Source organism: Anoplopoma fimbria, chromosome 24 (assembly GCF_027596085.1).
Source record: "Anoplopoma fimbria isolate UVic2021 breed Golden Eagle Sablefish chromosome 24, Afim_UVic_2022, whole genome shotgun sequence".
Classification (NCBI taxonomy): domain Eukaryota; kingdom Metazoa; phylum Chordata; class Actinopteri; order Perciformes; family Anoplopomatidae; genus Anoplopoma; species Anoplopoma fimbria.
This window is the reverse complement of record NC_072472.1, coordinates 8,699,656-8,721,603: the sequence shown is the minus strand read 5'-3', so window position 1 is coordinate 8,721,603 and position 21,948 is coordinate 8,699,656. Positions and strand designations below refer to the sequence as shown.

The 21,948-nt window shown below is 39.8% G+C and overlaps 1 protein-coding gene across 1 annotated transcript in view; it reads left to right on the top strand.

The window, feature by feature from the left end:
• The window catches only part of sh3pxd2b (SH3 and PX domains 2B), a 35,175-nt gene that overhangs the window by 1,318 nt on the left and 11,909 nt on the right, over nucleotides 1-21,948 (top strand). The window contains exons 2-4 of the mRNA XM_054625576.1: nucleotides 1,927-2,007; nucleotides 10,847-10,922; nucleotides 16,953-17,029. Of these exons, the coding sequence (XP_054481551.1) occupies nucleotides 1,927-2,007; nucleotides 10,847-10,922; nucleotides 16,953-17,029 (234 nt within the window). The remainder of the gene's footprint in view (nucleotides 1-1,926; nucleotides 2,008-10,846; nucleotides 10,923-16,952; nucleotides 17,030-21,948) is intronic.

Here is a 21,948-nt window from a genome sequence, read left to right as displayed (position 1 = left end):
AAAAAAAAAATAAAAAAATTTCAAGTGATAATGCTATTATAATCTAATATACAGTGTCTCTCTATTGGCATGCAGTGTCTGTGCCACTTTAGTGAATCTGTTCCAATGCCATCATCCCCCACTGGTGCTGCAAAGTGGTGTGGGAGACAAGAATGTCAAGAAGACAAAGATCCATTGCTCACTTTCCTGTAATTCTCAGACAGTCGAGCTTTCATCATTCCGGGGGATGGATGGCGGTGGAATTTTTCTGCAAAAAGTGCACACATTCCATTTTAAAGTAACACATTTGTCATCATATGATCTAAAGGGCCAGCACTGAGAGCCAATGCCAAGGCCCTAGCAGGTGTTTGTGTTAGTTCCGTGTACATGGCGTGTGCCTGCGTGCATATGTTGATTGGCATCCATATATGTGTGAAAATGACGCCTGGGTCGAAGGACCAACAGACCTTATACCGCTGTGAGTGTTGGTGGTCAAGGACACAGAGTTCTCGAGGTCCCGTGTCTTCTCCATCTGTCTTTTTTTTTTGTTGCCCATGTTGTTTTGTGCCTCTAGTACTCTCTCTACACATGCAGGCCGGACATCCTAAATCTTCCAGAACCCTGGAGGTGCAGTTAATTGTACAAAAAGCAGCTTATACCTCTTCTGCTCATCAGAGTTGAACCTATCATGCAGAATGGAAAAACTCACCTGCAAATTACATTCCTTAGAGACTTACAGATATAAAAGCCTTTTATTGCCAGAATAAGTGTTCTTTTATAGCTAAAGTTATAGCTTTCCCTTTTTTCCCTCAGAGCTATGGCCTCATCCTCATTTGGCATTGTAGATAATGCACTTCCAGATAAGAGAGCTTATTTGTCTTAATTATTTTTATAGACTGTAGCATAGAAAATAAAACCCTTTTTCATTATGGTTCTCTACCTTAATTGTTGAGAATGAAGCAAATAGATGTTGGCCCGAGACAATGCTCTAAAAAGACGTCTCTAGCTCATGTTGTTGTGTAGATGGCCCTCCACTGGTTAGAGTTTACACACATTGAGACATAACTATTTTTATTTGATGAAGACAGCCTCCCTGCTGGTCTATATAGCTCATGTAGTTGGTCCATCCGTGGCTATATCTGACTTTACTGCCCTGAAAGAGAGAGCGAGTCCAGAGAAGGTCTGGGAGCCGGGCCAACAGCATTCAGCCAGACACAGCGAGCCACCGGGGAGTTTCCAATCACCTCCCTGCCTCTCCCGTCTTCTTTCTCTTCAGAGAACAAAATAAAGAACTGTGTCTGCTGCCTGAAGACTGCAATGATTAAGCTAGATGCTTTGGGTTCGATGCTTTGTGCTGTTCTACTGTCTTAATATCTGGCTGATGGAATTTGCAGTTGCACATGTTTACGTTAGCTACAAGAGGTCTATTTTATTACAAAGGTAACAACAATGTATCTCTGTATTGTAATTGTGTTGGGATAGTCTGCAGACATTTTTCATGTGATGTTATTTCACATTGAAGTCTTCACATCAAACCCATGAACTGACGTCTCCATTGCGGATATTTGCTGCTGGGGTCTTTATGGCAACAGCTTCCACAACAATGTCATAAAGAGCACCATATTTGATTAGACAGTATTTCCAAATCTGCTGCATCTATATAGGATAATGACTTCCTCTTCAGCAGGGAGTGATGCAAAAGGACTGGGAAATGAAATAATCGGATATCCCTATTGCGTTCATGTGAACGGATGATGTCCGCCGGCTGACGCCTGACAAGCGTGCTGTCTGCCTTTCCTCACGCTACCCTGTAGGAGTCACAGCACTGCCAATTACTGGCACCATGAGTCAGGAGTGATGCCCCAAGGGGGATGGGAAGTATCAAGTGGTTGACTGTAATGGCTGTTTGTTAGTTTAAACATATTTTTCTCTTTTGCTTTTTTGCAGGTTTACATCATCAAAGTGTCCTGGAGCGATGGCAGTACAGAAATCATTTTCAGACGCTACAGCAAGTTCTTTGACCTCCAGGTGAGTACGCGTCTGCATGTGTAACTGTGTGATAGTGTGTCTTGGTATGTGATTTTTTTTTTCTTTTTTTATACTGTAGTTGTGTGTGCAGTTGCATGTTTCAGAGGGCAAGGAGTGTGACTAGCATAGGTCAGGAAGTGAATAGAAGTACTCTCTCCATTTAACACCGTCCCCCTGTAGACGTAGCGCCTTTAGCCGAGGGCTCCCTGCTCCACCCATACGACACTGGTGATTACATTCAGCGAGGGGAGTCGGAAAATGTCCCAGTGAAGTTAATAGAGGACAGTGATGAATGCGACGACCGCACTGATGACCACAGAAATGCCTGAATCATTCTCCAACGTCACGCTGGCAGTGTGTGTTGCTCAAGGAGGGAATCTCATTAGTATCCTAGTTTCCCTTCCTATTTTTTCGAAAGGTAATGGATCCGAGGCCCTGGCCATGTCTGAGCTTAGAGAGCATGGACTCCAGGAAACCCAGAGAGGAACTGCTTTTAATGAGCACATAGTCAATTTAGTCCAAGCGTACTGTCAACCGTAATTGGATTAAATTCCTTTTAATTGATTAGGATGGTCAAAGCATGAGCAATGAAACCCGGAATTATAACGCTCCACCGTGTTTTGTTTTTTCTGAGTCTGCAAGAACTTAACCAGAAGAATATAAACTATTTCAATACTAATATCATTAGTTTGACTTAAGGCTTCAAAAGCGGCCAACAGTCTTACTTATAAATCAGCTGATAGCACACTTATGGTATAGTTTTGATATGGCCATGCCAAAGTATAAGTCCATGTGTAGCTATTAACACTAATCCTTGTTGTGTAATCAACACATGTTGGCTAAACACACATATAGGGCTGCTATTTGCTCTTAACTGATAACATTTCAAAGGGCTATTCATTCCTTTATGCCCTGCCCCCAGTTGAGCTATTGTCAAACAGGAAGAGTTACAGTTGAAGAACTTGACTTAACCCATCACTCTTTTTCATTATTCTTAGTGCAAATGTCGACCCTCGTAATTGAAATTGCATTCTTCTTAAAGAGACAAGAAAGATGGCTGATCGAAAGGGAGGAGGAGAGATGTGTAGTGTAATCTTAGGGCTTTTTGTGTTTGGGTGGGTGGTTGTGTGAGTGTGTGTGGGTGGGAGGTTGTGAGAGTGTGTGTGTGTGTCTGTGTGTGTTGTTGTTCTGAATAAAGTACTGTATGACCAGTAAAAGATTTTGGACTTTTCACTTGAATCCAGGCTGCATAGGATGGTTGAACATCTGTCATTGGATTCCATAACTATTCTCAATTACATATTATATTTATAAAGTTCAAAGTATCTATTCATGTTTTGAAAATTGCAACACAATTTGATTAAGCTTGATGAAAGATTCACAACTTCATTAATTGAATAAATTCGGTTTGATCATTCGGCCTTCGCCCTGCTTTACATTTGATGTTTTTGGCTCAAGAAGAAAGCTTTTTAGACCTTTGTAGTGTGTCTATGTGAGAGGAGGAGATTGGGAAACCTTCAAATAATTCTGTCTCCAGAAAGTGAGCTTAAGTTTTTCAAAGCCATAAATCCTAGCAGGGGATGAAGAGTGACTGTTTCTGAATAAATAACTGACCGTACTTTTTAATATGTATGTGCTAGGAAGAACAAACTCTCTCCTGTTGCCTCTTTTAAAACATCCACCTATATTGTACAACAGAGCTGCTAGTTACATAGCTAAAGACCTGCAGTGTCGGATCAATGGCATCGAACCAGATTAAGCATATGTGAGATATTTTCAGCAGGGGCATTCCACGCTGCTGTTCACCCGGCCATACCATGCAGCTGCTTCCTGCTGTGTTGACAGCCTGTGGGTGGCCTCTCACTTGTGAGGGTGATATAGATAAAACCAGCCGGAGACATTAAAAGCCAATCGCTTATCTCCTGTTACATTTGGCATTGACATATTATAAGCCACATTAAGGCTGCGGTATTTCTTTCATAAAAGTGGCGACTCTGAATGGCATGATGCAGAGATTAAACATGTTTGTATCTGCCAGCATTGTTATTCAATGTTTTTTGTAATCTTTTTCAGGAGCTATTTTATGATTTTGACCTATTAGACTGGTGACTGTGATGAAATACAAGTCGGCGGTTCAACATTATCAGGCGTCATCCCAGGTGCCTGGCCAGGATAGTGACATAGGGCTGAGTCATGCAGATCCCGTCATTACCATTTCTTCATTTCATGTCATCTTCCTTTGCTTTTTTCTCCACCCTATCTTGCCTGATTCTCGTCTGCTCTGGTCTACCTTATTCTCTCTGATGCTGTTGTTTTGTGTTTTGATTCAGGATGGGTTTATATGAACTTATAAAAGAGGATGCTGTTAAAAAAAACTGACACAAAGTGGTCACTTGATATACCGAAAGCCTCAGAGCCAGAGAGGAAGTGTTATTCACCACATCCTGTCAACACAGCTGGACCAAGCAGCTGATGGCGTAGTTTAACCAAGGAAACGTGTGTTTTTTGTGTGACCACTGACCACAGACTGTGTTTGTTCACTCAGTAACTTCAAAAGGATTTCTACAATTGTTCAGGGAATTTGTATTCTTCTACACCTACTTCGTTGTTCCAATCCATATAACCATATTTTATAATCAGATGGCACAGTAGTTGTGTTGAGCAGATGATCCTGAAGCACACACAAACAGAGGGGAAATTAAATAATAATAATAATAATAATAATCGTGTCACTTATTTGCTGTTTTATGTTTTAAAAGAAGTTCCGCTCTAATAATTTTGCCAAATATTGATTTACCTGTAGATGGAGTTGATAACCAAAACTAGTACAGAATTAACTCCACCACATCAAATGCACTGTTTACTTTGGAACAAAGAGTCCATTAATTTTAACACTAGTGCACGACATCTTGCATATGTGACAGTTGTTACTTCCTGAGAATACTTGACCAGCATCCGGACACTCTTATGAGCTATTTCTGCTACTTATCATCAGGAAGTTTAGTATCCATTTCTGCATAACGCAATGATGGGAATTGATCATTGTTGATTAGAGAACAAACCTTACAAATAGCATTTTTTATATAAAACCGAAGCATTTCTCCCTCTCTATTTTTTTTAGTGTATTAAATTGTGAACAAAAATAGACTGATCTCTTGCTTAAGAAGGATGGAAAGTGCAGAGACTTTTTGCCATGGGGTCATCAATTTTATTTCCATGTCACCAAGAACAGTTTCCATGCTGCACACGTGTACACTCAACTTCACAAGCGAAGTCTTCCAGCATTCCCAGTCTTTTTGGATACAGGATAAACTTTTACTTTAAAGCTGTAGGAAAAAACCCAAAATATCTCTACTTGCTTATCCAGAGCTGCACAGCTGTCACACATTTTCCATCCGCAGTATTCACGAAACTAAACTTTTTTGAAGGGGGGCAGTTGCTTTTTTTTGCTTAGAGCAGTGGGAGCTGCTTGTTGTGCACATTCCACCAAGGAGCAACAATGTGCTCATTTCCTTATTGTACACAGTCATTTTCAGAATAAAATGTTCATCCTTAAGCAGTGCAATTTGTTCCTGGAGCAAAGATTCACAACATGTGTTTTTACTAAGGGAATGCCGAAAGATAGGTACACGTTATTAAAGTACTATCAAAAGTATTTGTGTTCTTGAATCAGTCAGATACAATTATGTGTGTTTAATGAACTGGAAACGCCTTTGGTACTGTAGATGAAGACTATCTATTGCTAGGCCTGTATTCTTCATAATTCAGTGAAATGGAAGACCAAAGTTCCAAAGCTAAACATCACCATAGCACTTTTTTTTTAACTTGCTTATTCATATGTGTTTGATTATGACTGCTGGGGATGGAAGTGGTTTCTAAGCAGCGTGGAGGCAGCAGTGTGAAATAGGAGCTCTTTTTTGTTTTTCACCTTATGTCTCAACTTTCAGTGGCAAGAAACCAAGCAGAAACTGATTGATCCTCCATCTGTCTGTGCTATGAAGTAGGATAAAAACTGAGATTGGGAAGTTGTGCTTTACATATTGTGACAGACTGGTGACGTGTCTGGTGTGTACACTGCCGCTTGTCCTTAGGCATGCTGGGATAGGCTCCAGACCAGCTGACCAAGAATAGAAGAATTCTATTAGTTTAGTGTAATAATCGGTGGATGGTTGGAAAATGTGCCTTTATTAGTGTGGGGGTGGTGGAACAGTACATGACACTAGAAAACAATTGTCATATGTATCTAGAGAGACGAGGAGTCCAGACATACTGTACGTTATTAAACACAGGCTTTTTCAATGTGGCATTGGCCCAAACCACATTAAATAGTCACCCTTGGGAAGGCAATCAATTCCTCTGATGAGCACTGTGCCATGAACCTGGGATTGAAGAGAATAACATATTTAAGAAGCACAAGTTGCATAGGAACCAACCTGGCTGCAACAAGCTCAGAGCTTTAACCAAATGATAAGTTAAATACACTTTATATATACAGTATATATCAATGCCCATCCATTACGTCGTCATAAAAAAGATCCTCAAATTGAGAATCCAAGGTCAAGTTTATTGTTTAATGCTTTATTTTCTTTACAAGCATACAACCCTCTTTGAAAGACAGAGCAATCAAATTAAATGAAAGAAAAGACAACAACCACAAAAAAGGGCCAGACAAGACCGAGACAGGGTCAATCCACTTTATATTTGATTAACACTGAGCCTCTACATGACACCCTGGGTGCTGTTGATAAGCTGACCTTCTGCTTTGACCTCTCTGATGGTGAATATGTAAAATAATGACCCTAAAGGGACTAACTAAAAGTATAATTATTTCGACCATTTCTTTATTCTCACTACTTAAAAAGTCTACCAACAGCTCAGCCTGCGTTAACAGTATGGTTGCATGTAAAGGGTTAAAAAATGACCTCATCATGAATGTGCAGTGGACTAAGTAAAAGAATCAAGAGGACTACTAAGATAGGCATGTTGCAAAGAGAGCAGCTATTGTTCGCTGGCCTCATTTGAGCAAGACGGTGTGGTTGAAGCGGATATGGACTAGACAAATCATTTCCCCTTAGAAGATTGCGTTAGCCTCTGCATCAGCAACAATTTGGTACACAACAGTTTACAGTACAGTACAATTATTGGGCATAATGACAGACTAGTAATGTAACATGTTGAGAATGGAAAGGCTTATTAACTGTACTCAATCAATGACTGAAGTGTGAAAACTGACAAATCACAATTAAGAGACCATGTGTTGTTTATAGTGTGATTAGTAACAGTTTATGCTCACTCATTCTATTCTTCCATTTCCCTGGCGGATGAAAGCTTAGCTGCCTGTTTTCTTTTTATTGTGGGAAATATTGATATCTTTCAACAATTGTTTGAAATAATAAAATGATCTCCTCATCAGGCTTTGGTGAATGAGAGAATGTGTCCATGTGCCGGTGGTACTGTCAAGTCAATTAATTGTGAAAAAATGTTTATGGTATTTTGAAGTTTGAACTTAACTTTTGAGTTTTGAATATTCTAGTAGAGAGATCTAGTACATATCCAGAGCTGATGAGGTCATAGAGAGAATTTATGAATAATTTCTAAACTATTGTACTATGTATTGCTACTATAGTACTTGTATGGCACACATTTCTTTCCAACTGAGATGGCCTCAGCAGGATATCATTTACAATAACATACTTCAGAATATAGCCTTGGAAAGTCATGTGGCGCTTGACTGTGTTCCACCTGGCCTGTCATCCTCCTGCCTGTAGAGCATGAATATTTGATGTCGGACGCATGATGTAACTGGTATTTTCAAGAGACATCTTTACTCTCCCCAGATGCCTTTTCTTGTTTGAGTGTCTCTGATTACAGAGTAGATACAAGGTTTAGAGCAGACACAGAGACTGGGTGTGTCTACTCTGCACTCCCAGTCAGTCGGACATATGGGAACAATTAGAGTGTGTGGGGTATCGGCTCTTCTGTGTTTGTCTCTCCCCCATCCGTCTGCATGTCTATGTACTTATAGCTGTGCCTCTTAACGTGGTACTGTGTCAATGATAAAGCATCTGACTGATAAACCAAGTAGAATGTTAGTTTGTGAGTTAAGGGCTTTGTTTTTTCTGAATTCCTTTTTAGTCTTCTGCAGTTTCTTAAGAAACAACAAGACTGAAGACTATAAAGTGGACTGACTCACCAAAGAGGGTTCATTGCTCACTATGCTACCCCCATTCTTTTTATTGTCTTTTGTTTAACAGTGGGAAATAAACACGGCGCGTTAGCACTCATAGCCAAAGGCAAGTCATATAAGTGCAGCCGTATCTGGCTTGATATTCAAGTATAGAGCATTTTTTTTTCTTACAAAACAAATCCAAGACTCAGTTGTGATTGATACATCTTTGGTTGGTTGGGATTCTCAAGTGACCAAAGCTTGTGTCTGTGAGGCACAAAAGCTTAAAATGGATTCTTTGTTTTTTAGTTTCTCAAATCTTCATTGGACTCATCACAGTTGATATTATTATTTGGCCAGCTTTTAAGGCCTTATAAGTTAGAAAGGCCAGTTGAGGTGGGGGAGTAAGTTGAGTTCACACATCAGGAAATAATTTGATTCAGGATTCCAAAGCCAGTGTCTATTTCTTGGTCTGATTAAATATTTGGGGCTTGTATAGTTCGACAAAGGGTCTTGAAGATTATACAATTAGATTGTTAAACTGCCTTGTATATGGAATAAGGCTGTTGCAAAACCTCTTGAAATGTATACAATGACACATGAGCAAGAGTTTGTGAAGAAATAAAATGGAGCAGAGAAAAGAAAGATCTGTAGACATTCATTCACCTGGAAGACATATATCCTCTTGGATGCTTGAACATATATCATGTTTCCTTCTTTTTCCCAACTGGTGCCTCCCATCCATATGCATGCAACTTTCCAGGCACTAAAATATGTTTCTTTTTTGAATGAACGTATTGTTTATTTCAAATTTGCCTGAGGACATTTGGTGATAGCTTTACTCATTTATGTTTTGAGACAACTTACTGTAGAAACCACATGATTACACTAGAAAACAAACTGAGATATAACTTCTATTAGCAGTATCAGGGCAATATTGTATCACAGAAATCCCAGCAATGAACTTTAGTGAATAATCAAAGCAAAAAAAAAAAATCTCAGGTGAGTAGATGAAAGGCAGCACTCTGCTGCAACTTGCATCCTCTAGCAGTGATGCGCATGTTCATGTTTCATTACCCACGTGTCTAAATTTAGATCCAAGAGTAGGTGGATCAGAGGAGTTTGATGAGTGATTTGATATTTTGAGTCAGTTAGGGTTCATGTTGACAGCAGACAGGATGCTTCTCATTGTGACGGATGGGATACCCAAATCAAATATACAAAATTCCCTTTACCATACACACATCCAACCTTTATATTTTTGTTACAACATCTTTGCCCATAAAGGACAAATTATGGATACATTCTGTATACGTTTACTGTGAGATCTGAGCCATTGAAGGGAAACTCCAACTCTGGAACATTCTTGAGGGATGTTGTAAGGTCTGCATATTCTAGAAATGAATCTCTCATTCCAGGCAAAGTACAGTCATATCTAACAGTAGGGGAGAATGAAAATAATCTCTGGCTTTGAAATCTGGATAGCCAATTTGTTGTGACCTTTAAATATCTCTATGGAGCACAGCCTTGATATATATCATTATATCAGGTCGGCATTGAACAGATCACAGTCAGTAATGCAGTTAATCTCATAATGTGATAGTCCTGTCATAGCAGCCTTCACATGGGACGGCTCTAACTGCAACTATAGACCTCCTTTATCCTTAACAATGTTGTATTTCTAAGTTTGGAACATAAGATCATTCAGTGTGGTTTGCCCTGATTTTGGTTAAAGCTTGACATACTTCAACTGAGGAAGTCTACATATGGGACATTTGACTCATTCTACTGTCACTTCTTTGCTTAGAATGACAACATTGACACTAAAGTCTTCTGTGTGTTCACATTTGACTCAGTATGCAATGCCATTATTTGAGCTCAGACGCATTAGCTTAAAAGTGGGAAAATGAGACGTGTTGCTCCTCCATTGTTGAAAAGTGAGTACTTTCAAGTACCTGAGACCATGTCTGGTTGTTTTGTGTCAAAACCTGGTACTGTAACAAAACAAGACACTGTAGCGGTGTGTGTCCTGTTTGATGACAGGAAACTATACGCCAAAAGCTACTACAGAGTGGAATTATTAGTTTTGAGAACGCCCTGGATGTGTCTTCGGTTGGACGGAAACTTTCAGATCCTTTTTGGCCCATTGATTGACACCGCTAACTAAAAACGGTAATCAAATAATTAAAGAAGAATAAATTCAAGAAATGCTGTGTCCCTTTTATATCAGACAGTCTCAAAGTGTTAAAGTAGAAATAAAAGATTGACTCAAAAAGACGGAGTGAGTTTTAAAGGGATGGAAAAGAATGATCAAGAGAAGTGGTGACCAGCCGATCTAAGGAACCACATCTCTCTGGCCTTGAAAATGATAGAAACAGAAATGTTCCACGATGTCAGTGGTGCCTTGCCGCTAACAGCCCCTTTGCTGCAACAACATATGAAGCAGAGGGGAAAAACCATACCATCTGCTCAGGACATTCCTAATCATTGGCAGACCTTCCTTGAATGGCTGAATTCCTTGTAGGAACTGCTGATTTGTAAAAAAAAAAATGTGAACCCTTCCTCTCCAGCTTGAGCTATCCTGTGGTGTGTAATGTAAAGGGCACGTTTATGTATATTTCAAGTGTAAATGCTTTGTGTCCTAACAAGTCTTCATTAATTATGGTGTTTCAGATGGAATTGCTGGACAAATTCCCAGTGGAAGGAGGCCAGAAAGACCCTAAGCGCAGGATCATTCCTTTCCTACCAGGTAAAAGTTTAACACACAGTGTCCCCAAAGGCCCTTTCACACACGTAAACACACAACCATGGCTTGTTAAGGGTAAACAAACAAAATAGATGCAAATTCTTCTGAAAATTCGGGGTTTGCTTCTTTCTCCTTTTTTAAACTAATACCTTTTGGATTTTGGACTGTTGGTCAGAAAGTAATATTAAAAGATTAAACAACTTATCCCGAGAACTGGAACAAATACTTGAAACTGAATAATTGTTTGTGGCAGACCTACTTATGATAAGGCACGCACATACTAAAGAACGTTGAACTCCTGGATCATCACCTAAATCACTCTGTATTCCTTCCTCGCTGTAATGTTGCAACTTTACCTCATTCTTAACTTTTCCATGACACAGATTTGCACGCATTGGGTTAAAATGAGGACAACAATGACTCACTCACAGTCTGCGAACGAGAGAAGCAATAATATTTTTCAGATCTGCTGCGAGTATTGTTGGAGCCCTTGGATGAACAACATTCATGATGAGCTGTTTTCTTAGCTTAGCTGCACTTTTGTCCTGGCTGAATCATCACATTGTCTTCTAGTTAGTTTCCTTTACTCTCTTACAAGTACAAGTGGCAATGCATTTTGTTTGGAATAAGGGCTTTGGGTGTGCATGACCAACTTTTGAAATAGTTTGAGATTAAGATCCTGCTGAAAGTAATCCTTTATGAGAGTTTGGAAGAAAGCCTCACCCAAAGACCCCGCCCATATCTCCCCCACCAGGCGAGTGGGGGTTGGATTTTTTTTTTGTGGCCATGCAGGTCTGGAACTCATTGAGAGATTACACATACAAAAGACACACACACACACACACACACACACACACACACACACACACACACACACACACACACACACACACACACACACACACACTCACTCACACTGTTTGATGGACTCTGAGTAGGAGGAAGGAAGAAAGATAGAAAAACCCTGCTGTTCATTCTATCCCCTGCTTTCCACATCTATGTCAGATAAAGCTTACTGACCGTGGATACTATAATTATTCTCACCAACATTACACACTGTCTACTTTCTCCCTGCTTTTATATTTACACTCTGAAATTCTAGATATTCTCTTTAATATCTTTCTACTTCCAGTGAAGCTCTGAGTATTGTTGGAGGCGTTCACTTCACAGAAAATGAGCATGAAAGTTCCCCAGAGGAAGGAACCAAACTGCTCTTGTGGATTACATTACATTACATTACAGTCATTTAGCAGACGCTTTTATCCAAAGCGACTTACAATAAGTGTATTCAACATAGGTATTCAAGAGAACTACTAGTCACCAGAAGTCATAAGTGCATCTCCTTTCTTAAACAAGCATCTTAAAGCATAAACCAGAGCAAAAGTATAGTGCAGAGGCAAATTACTACGAAAACAATAATTGCAACAGACTAATACGAATATAATAAGTGCTACAAACTACTACGAATAGGATAAGTGCAGTAAACGAATACGAATACAATAAGTGCAGCGAACTAATACGAATGCAATAAGTGCTACGAGGAAGGCTCGTATCAAATGTTAATCAAATCAAATGTTAAAGACACACAGACATGGTACCATCTAGGAATGCCACTTTGAAACTGTTTGCTTTTGTCACACAATCGTACTTGTGAACATTATTCAGTGCCTGCATAAATTGAGATTTAAGAGTATCTCAGGGCCCCGATCAGGTCATACACCTCTCTGAGATGAATTCCAAGCCAACATTTGCCTGATTTGCAGAAAATCTTTCACTTACAAAGCAAAAGTCAGGCCTGTTGGCTGAGACCAACCTAACAAGCCACGGAAGTGGTTTTCCCTTCACGGTTTGGTTTGTTCAAGGCCTCAAGCTGTTTTTACTTTTTTGGTATCTCCACATCAGCAAAGTGGCTTGTCTGCATTTGTGGATAGTGCAGAATTTATGCTGCCTTTTTTGCCAGATGGATACATCAAAAGCTTGGCTGCTGCATGTTCGTCCTTTGCTGTAGAATCTACATGATGACAAAAACATTTATAGCTATTATTTTATCCTAAACGTCTAAAAGTAGTTACAATTGAACCCATTCAACTTGTGAATGGGTTCTTCTTTATCCAAAGATCATTTTTCATCTGAAGATCATTCATGCTGGTAAATTCCTTTTGATATGTTTGTACGTGACAATGAACGATAAAAGTGATGAATGTGATGTTCACCTTAGAGCCCTTAGCGATGCTCTTTAAGGCAGTGCCAGCAAGTCAGCCTTTGAAAAAGAGCTGATACCAATTATCTAAAGTTGGGGGTTGTTAAACTTTGAGTCAAATCCCAGTATGGAATGTGGGTCTGTTATTTCTGGGGCCTCTGAATGATAAAAGAGGTGATATGCTTTCATGAACTCTGATCCCAGAAGTAGACTCTGAATTTGATATTTGCTTTGATTTTTTTCCCCTTTCCTCCTAATGATTACAATACATAGTCTTTGCAGCTACTTTGTTATGCTGGTGATCTCTCTGCCTGCCACAGTAGGAGGCACAGTATGGTGGGCAGGTCAAATATGTGTCTGCGGGTCTGAATAACACATTCTGGAGTCAGTCCACTATGAACACATTGGCCTTGTTGCTTATGCCTCTTTCATGTCACGTTCATCTCCTGTCTGTCGGGGAAAGCAATCATAGCTCTTGCCTACTTGAATGTGGTTTACCAATAGCAGACTTGTGGAGTTGTGACTGCCCTTAGTCAGCAACTTTCCTAAGAACACAGTAATTAAAACACACAGACACAGCTAAGTCTTAAGAGCTCCAAACACTGGAGCATGTCTCTTGAGACAAGCCCAAGTGAAGTCGTATAAAGAGTGTTGAGTCAGGTTTCAACTCTTGTACGAGCAAGTCTCAAGTAATTTAAGACAATTGCGAGTCAGTAAACTTTTATGACAGCAAGTTTCACGCCTTCTCTCAAATTGACTTGAGCCTTGCTCGTACAAAACTTGACAATGGACTTCAAGTCAAGTCTTTTTAATGCAACTTTCGAGTCGTCTCAAATTATTCAAAACATGTTCATGTCAAGTCTCATGATTGTAATAGCAAGTATTTCCAGCTACAAGTTTTGTAAAAGGCAAAGTCCTTTCGATACATAGGCCTAATAATTATATATCAAATAAGCCCCTTATTAAAACCCTTTTCCTGTATTTTACAAGGGCAAACCTATTTTCTCTCCCTTAAATCTCAACCCAAGGAGTCAAATATCACAGCAGTCAAGTCCAAAACGAAATAAGTCCTCACTTTTGTGATTTAAGTCTAACTAGAATCCATGTTTTAAGTCTACAGGTTGGTGTTATGGTGTTAAGTAAAGGTTTTAGCTACTGAAAATCCATCTGAATAGCCAAAATAGGATAAATAAACAGGAAGAATTCATGTGTGGTGAGTGTAGTGATTAAGAGGTAACGCTGAGAACAGCTTTCTGTATGCAAAAGTGTGTAACAAAGACCCTCTCTGTGTTCCCATGACTATCTGTCTCTTCCCTCCATCGAACTCCCTCACTCTTCTCCAGAAACAGAAGTTGTTTGATACCCTTGGTCACTGCTGGCTATGGGATTTGCCATAAAGTCTACCCTGCCTCAGCCATGGCTCCAAGACAGCAACTCTCCTTCCCTCTCTCCTTCCCTCCCTCCTTCCTCCCCAAACAAGCCCTTTTTTTTCCGGCTGCACCCATGAGCTGCCCTGCATACAGAGTGGGCAGTGTTGAGTCAGTGTTTCTCGCCTGACCCCTGAAAGCTTTGGAAAACTGTCAAGAAAGCTTTCTGTTTGAGGACTGACGAGGAAAGGAGAGGAAGAAAAAGACAGAGAGTGAGAGAGGAAGGAGGGGAAGTACTGTAGGCGACTTTCAAATCTCTTTAGTTTTTGTGAGCTGTCCAAACAGTTCGTCCTTTCGGCTGCTAACACCTAACACTTGCCAACACCTTAGAGATTTGGAATGTCGTCTCTCATTCTTTATTGAGTAAATCTCCTTTTTAATAGTCTCCCTCGCATAGTGCTTTACTGTTCTCCTGCACAAATGTAATGTGAAATTATTCTGGTCAGTGCCATGCAGGCCATGTTGTCAAGAACACCGTCCTGAGGTAACTTCTGTTGTGATTTGGCGCCGAATAGAATAAAGAATAAGAACAAAATGATCTCCTGCTAGTGGCTCTGTGGAGGCTGTAATGCTCATGTTACAAATTGTAAAGTGGATAACGGTTGAGGACCAATGTTTTGTGAGTGTTAAATTGTAAATACTGGCAGTAGGATGGTTTCAGAGTAAAGGTTTTCCATAACATTTATCAAATAGGTTTATCGTGTTGTTAACAGTCCATCCAATAACTGTTGACATTTCCCTCTGAACCGAAAATTTGGACATGCTGAAGGGGCGAAATGAAGAGGCAGGGGAATCACTCGAGTTATAACGATTAAATAAAGTCATGAGGATTTATCCACTGGGGAAAATGTGTACCAAATTTCATTTAAACTCTTTCAATAGGTGTCCAGTCAAATTCAAAATGGTCAATCTTGTGGTGGCGTGAGAGGAAAAGTTGGTAGGATTCTTTCTCTGGTGACTATGAATATCTTTTCAAAATCCATCCAATTGCTGTTGAGGTATTTACTGTGAAAAAATAGAATTAACAAATCATAAGCCAACAGAAAAGGAGCTACGAGAACATCCATTATTTTGAATATCTGACTATCCTCTCAAAATTGACTTGCTTATTTATAATAAGTTTAAATGAATCCCCAAACCAATCAGGTTTCTTAGCTCCCACTGACAACATTTACATTCTGGCTGTTTTGCTATTGTCATAAGCTACACACTTGACACATTATTAGGAATTGTACGAGTATGATTTCATGTATTTTTTTGCCTTTTCTTTTGTCACAAATCTGAGTCGGCTCAAATCAGTCTGAGGCAGAGAGAGTCAGAGTTTGGGTTTTGTTGACACCCATCAACAACTCCCATCTTGTTAAAGTTGGGTGTTGTTGATTGTGGTTATAGTACAAATCGTGTGAGACCTGATGTCTTTTGAGGAAGTCACCACACATCCATTTTTTCTTGTTTTGTCTTAAGTCTTCATTTAAAAGACGAGCAGTCTGGACACATGGGCATAAAATGATTTATCACTGTCTCTGTGTGCCTGTATTTTTTTTATTTTTTTTATCAATATGTCATTCACTCACTTAACCACAAACATTTGTGGTTTTAAGCTGTATTAGTCAAGGAAGCACAAAAGCATTTTTAGTAACATGGGTGAAAGGCTGGAGCTGTAAGGGGGGCTCACTGCTCAGCAGCGATCTCTGAGATAGATTCATGTTCCAGCAAGTCTGCTTTAAATATTCTTTAAACAAATCCCATAACCCTTTGATAGAGGTGATACAGCAACTTCTCAAAACAAGTCCCTTACTGAGTTAGGGATCTTGTTACAGACTTGACTTCCTGTCTAGTTTATATGTTTGCATTAAAGCTGTACCAGGGAATTTATCGGGGAAACTTTAGCAGCTAAAACAAGGAGAAAATAGATGCTGGCTCTCAAACTTCCTACATGCCGTTAAGTTGGAGGAGTGTTTTAAGAGGCCTATTTGTAGCCATTTCTTGTTATTGTTATGGCGACCGGGCTAGTCTGTGCCTGTGGTTATTTGGGCCTGGAGATAAGAGCAGTGAAAAGCATTTAAGCTGTCATGCACACATAATTTGCTTTCCCAAAATCATTTATTCATGACTTAGAAAGGCCAGCCATTCACCTAGCGCCTTACCCAGCTCATTGTTCTGTCAGGGTTATTGATGACCCGACTGTATTGTGTCTGCATGCTAATTCACCAACTATGTTTGTAGAAGCCACTGTGTCCCTATTGTCCCTCAGTGGATTCTGAACTTTTCAATGTAGCTCTTGACAAGCGCATAATCTAAAAATCGAAAATGTGATTTTTAAAATAGTGTTTGTATGCATACAGCTGTCTAACTGAAAATAAGATTTTTGTGAATTCTAAGTCTGTTTGTCCTACATTGTCTTAGGGAAGATCCTGTTTAGGAGGAGCCATATCAGAGATGTGGCCATGAAAAGGCTAAGGCCCATCAACGAGTACTGCATGGTGAGTATATTGACCTTTTAACCTGGAAATCTCCTATGGTCATATATGTTGTAGGTCATGAAAGCTACACTGAGCATTTACATCTTCAGCACAAAGTACTAAAAACAAGGTAGAGAGCACAGTGGCCTAGGGAAAAGAAAAAAACAAGGATCCCACCCATGTTGTGTCAGCTTAGTCATGTACAGGAAAATGGAAAATCCTCTTTTCAGGCCCTCTGTGTATATATGAGAACACCAGCCACAGTTTCTTTCAGCACATTCAAGAGTATACTAAGCGAACCATCTGATTTCAGAAGAGCTTATTCATGGTTGATTACATGTCTTGGATACAAATTGTGGACATAGAAGTCACAAAACCAACCATATGTTTCATCCGTCAGATATTCAAATTCAAATACGTGGTTATATTCATTAAAGTTAAGCTCATAGCCACACCACAAGGTTTGCATCACAACTAGATTCTTGGGATTACATTGTTCCAAGAACAGCTGTATGAATAATGCCATTGCCCTTACTTTGAAAATTGGCACTGTGTGGTGTGCGCCATGCTAAACTCCCTGGAGCAGGCCTTTGTGACAGCAGGCATCCACCCTGCTGAGGTGTTCTTAAAGCTCCCCAGATGCTCTGTAGCTGACTCTGACCTCCCAGCTAAAGAGACAAACGAGTGGAGAAATTCGTATATGGAAAGTGGTATATGGGCTAAAGTCTGTTTTTGTGTAGCGAAATGCAAATAAAATGTCCTTGTACCTCTCAAATGTACAATAAAAAGCCTGATCACTCCGTCTGGTATTTATACATGTACTTTTATGCAGTTAAGTTGTTGTCAGTGACAGAAAAAATAAATGATAAATTCCGCTTTTATAGAGTATAGAGGTATGTGGTGATTCATTAGTGGAGTTTGTCTTACCATTTAAAATACTGCAGCTCTTTAAGTTAAAACAGAGATAATGTAAAACCTGCATTATCCAGCCCATTACATGGCTTTTTACCAAAGAGATTAATCACTTAGCCACTTAGTACGCTTGTTAAAAAAAACAAGCGTACATTCTCAGCCTCCACTGTAGCAGAACTGCAAACATAAAACAGCCTATAGCAAACTACTAATTGCTACACTTTGACAGAAATGTAACCACAGCAACCTAAATGAATACAATATGATTGACGCTCAGCTTCTAAGCAACAAGACAAAGTTTTGTGTCCTTGAAATAAATTCAAAGCAGTACTTTTTAGAAATTTGATTATTTTCTTTATTAGGTTGCCAACTGTTTATCTGCAGTAACGATGGAGTGAGTCATTTTCAACCAGGGTCATTACTTCATATGATCTTGAAACGGATATCTTGGCCACAAAGTCACATGATTTTGGTGTGAAACCGTCACTTTGGTATTCAGAAATACCTGAAGATGCCCTTAAGATTAGCCCTTATTTATGCCTCCTTTTATTTTTAACTGGATTATTCTATCATGCGAGCACTTCTGTTCTCCATGAAGAGCCTTGTGTTACCATCACTGTACAAATTACTATCTGATATCGTAGAGAGGTCTTTGTTTCAGAGTGAAGAGAAAAGTTGTATGTATTATAAACAATTTTTGAGGACTGGAGGGGCTGTACAGCTCTACTCCTAAGTGTCGTCTGGGGTTAGAGGAATGTACAGCTGGTGTAGGCAACATCTTTAAACACTTATGTGAAAAATAAGATTTTGGGGGAGGAATGGGTAGAGTTGTTTCTTTGTTTCTAAGGGTGTGGATGTTAATGGGAATAGCTAAGAAACCTTTAAACCAGTGGTGTTGCTGTCGTCGGAGTTGTTTTTGTGGAAATGTCTGAAAAGTTCTGAAGATTGCATTTACCTGTTTAGGATTGTTAAACTGGGAAGTTGAATGGTCTTTAATTGACAGCTACATTTTGTCAAAATCATTAAGAGTTTAGGGTGATGTTGATCCAAATGCTTATTGCTGAAACGAATCTGAACTGTATTCACCACAAAGAAATTGCATTTTCATCCACCCCCACAAACACCTCGGGTGACAAGGTGAAACTTCATGTTTTTCTTGGGGAAGAGCTGAGTCAGCCCTTCTGTTGTACAGCTGAGGCTTTAACCTGAGTCATATGGAATTTCCCTGGTTGTAAAGTCTTGTGTTTTTATTCAAGTCAGGAAACATAGTCAAAGAGAAGAAAGAAGGAAAGAAAAAAAAAAAGACCTGGAGTCAGGGATTGTGTGCATAAACGATGGGTAAGACTGCTGAGCTAGGATGAATAGAAAGGTCACAAAGTTTGATGAACTGCATCAAAAAGTATTTAAGTCATAAAGCAATTTCCATTATCCTTCATTTGCCTTTCTCATTTAAAAAAGAAAAAGGAGCTGCTCCAAACTGAATATTTTTTCCAATACAGCCCTTCTCATTTTTCAAAAATTGGCACAGTTTGTAGTGGATTTTTTATATGGATGTTACAGATGCAAAAATCTAAAATCATCAACCTCCTTTGTTGGTCAAGACCCCATTTGCTTTATGTCTCTTCATGTTAAAAGTTAAAAAATCAGAGGAAAAAGTACATCTCTCATTTCCATTACCTTTCTTTCCTTGGAGAAAACACACACACACACACAAGCACAAGCACACACACAAGCACACACACAAGCACACACACAATTACCTTAATGCTGCCTGCTGTAAAGAACACCCATAAAGTCCATTTGCTGTAATGTACCCTGAGCCTCCCTCCCGTCTCCTCCCTGGGGAGAATCTCAATGAGCAGACGGGCCACAGGCTAACACTAGGAGAGGAATAAATCCAAGGAGAGGATAGCCGGTTCAGGAAGAACTTTGACCTCAGGCACAGTGCAGCGTTGTGGGCTGCACGACTCTTAAATCAGCTACTTGGCTTCAGAGTCTCAAGATACAAGCCATTGTGCTACTGTAAGGGAGATTTTGGGGTCATGTTGTTGCATAGTAATGTAGCAATATCGTATGTACCATTAATCAACAAACGTGTGAGCACACTCCGAATGACTTTGCGGCTAATGGAAAACACTAGTTCTACTTGGCCCATGGCAGTGGTCCCACTCCTTTCCTTCAACACAAGCTGATGGCTTGGCTGTATGGTCATAAGTGTGACAAGGCAAATGTGGCACATGGGACAAGGGCACCTTGGTTGGTTCTTTGGCTTCCATTCCATATCTGTCAGCCCTGACGTTATATCAGTGTGTCAGAGAGAACGAGAGGTAGACAAAGACTGCGCTCTCTTAGAGGACAGAACTGAAACACTTAGGAGTATTAAAATCAGAGGTATAGGCCAGCAGAGGAAGCTTGATGGATCACATTGAGCTTTGCCTGCCAGCAAAAAGAGAAGGAGTGGCTTAGCTTCCTGCTGGGAGAGAGATAGTCACCATGGGGTTGTTGGCGGCAGTTGTTCTATCTTCTGGTTTTGGGGCATCAAGCTGCTGAGGTGATTATCTGTTTCACTGCTGCCCTTTAGTGGTATGGTTGAAAGAGAGTGAAAGTAGGGGAAGCAGATAAAACACAGACTCAGGAGAGAACAAAAAAAGAAAAAGGGCCAGAAACAGAGATGCTACGATAACATGACCAGACGTGCGTGCAAGAGAGAGATCTCACCAATAAAGAGAAAACCGAATGTGTCGGTTTGTCTTTCACTTCCAGCCTTGTTGTCAGGGCTCATCTGTCTTGTTGCTGGTGATCCTCCACAGAGGCATACATGTAAGATGAGGGAGGAAGGTAGCTGAGACGGATCAATGAACTGAGAACCAGAGAAGTAGCAGCTGGTGCTATTGGGAAAAAGAAAAACACAGTTTTACTTTTTATTGGTGCCCTTTTATTCTGAAATCGTTAAACTTTTTACTCTTTATCCTAAAATGTAACATCAGTGGTGACAATAATACTATAAGAAACTAGAATTAAGGTTACAAACTAGAGGGCACATATGTCTGCCCAGGCTGCACAATCCAATAAGTGTGTTATTCTAATAAGAGGAAATGTTTTCATCTTTATTTGAATTAACATATTATAAAACAATACATTGGAAGGGAGTCAGATATCGTATTGACAGATAATCTCCCTGGGAAGTTAAGGAAAGACAATGGTTTGCTATAACTTTTTTTTGAGGGAAGCTTTTACAGAAGTAATTGATAGGATGGACAGGTACATTTATTTAAAAACACTTTTGACAAAGGAACCTGTAACAGTTGTCCCTAATCTGAAAATGCCATTAAATACTGTGGGTCAAATTCACAAATATTAGATTGTGGTACCATGAATTGCAACAGTTATAAATGCCTTAGTACCAAGATCACAGTAGGTAGAACAATGAGGATGTATAAGATATCTATAAATAACAAGGACATTTTCAGACCGCAAGCTGCATTTCCTGACCAACGAGATGCAGAGGCTTCAGGCAAGGACGTGACAGTCACCGTATTTGGGATTTAATCTCCCAGTCTCTCAGTGCTGCTGTGATTGCTTGGAAAATCTAGGCGTGACACCCCTTATAAGTGCACTTTACTTTCCATCAACTCTTTGAAGATGCTAATAATTTCATTGCTACTGCATGCGGCTGTTCATTTGCATAGAAAATGGCCAATTTTGCGTCAAATGAATGCATATTACATCATTTAAACGTCCGCAAACACGACAAAGTTTAAGAGCGGAAAGACACTAATTGTTTGGGAGCGGAGGTCGGGCTGCATATCATCCTCTGTGGGTGCGTTAACAATTACACTGGGTTTTCTTTGTCATATTTGTCCAGGTTTAGCCGCCGCAAAAGCAACACAATCCATTTGCCCCTGGGTGTAGTTTTTGCTCACTCTGTGACTTTATGGAGGCCAGATGAACACTATATACAACCTCTGGTTGACTTCTTTGTGTACCAAAGTGATTTTACCTCTCCGTTTATGTGATAACCTAAGTTT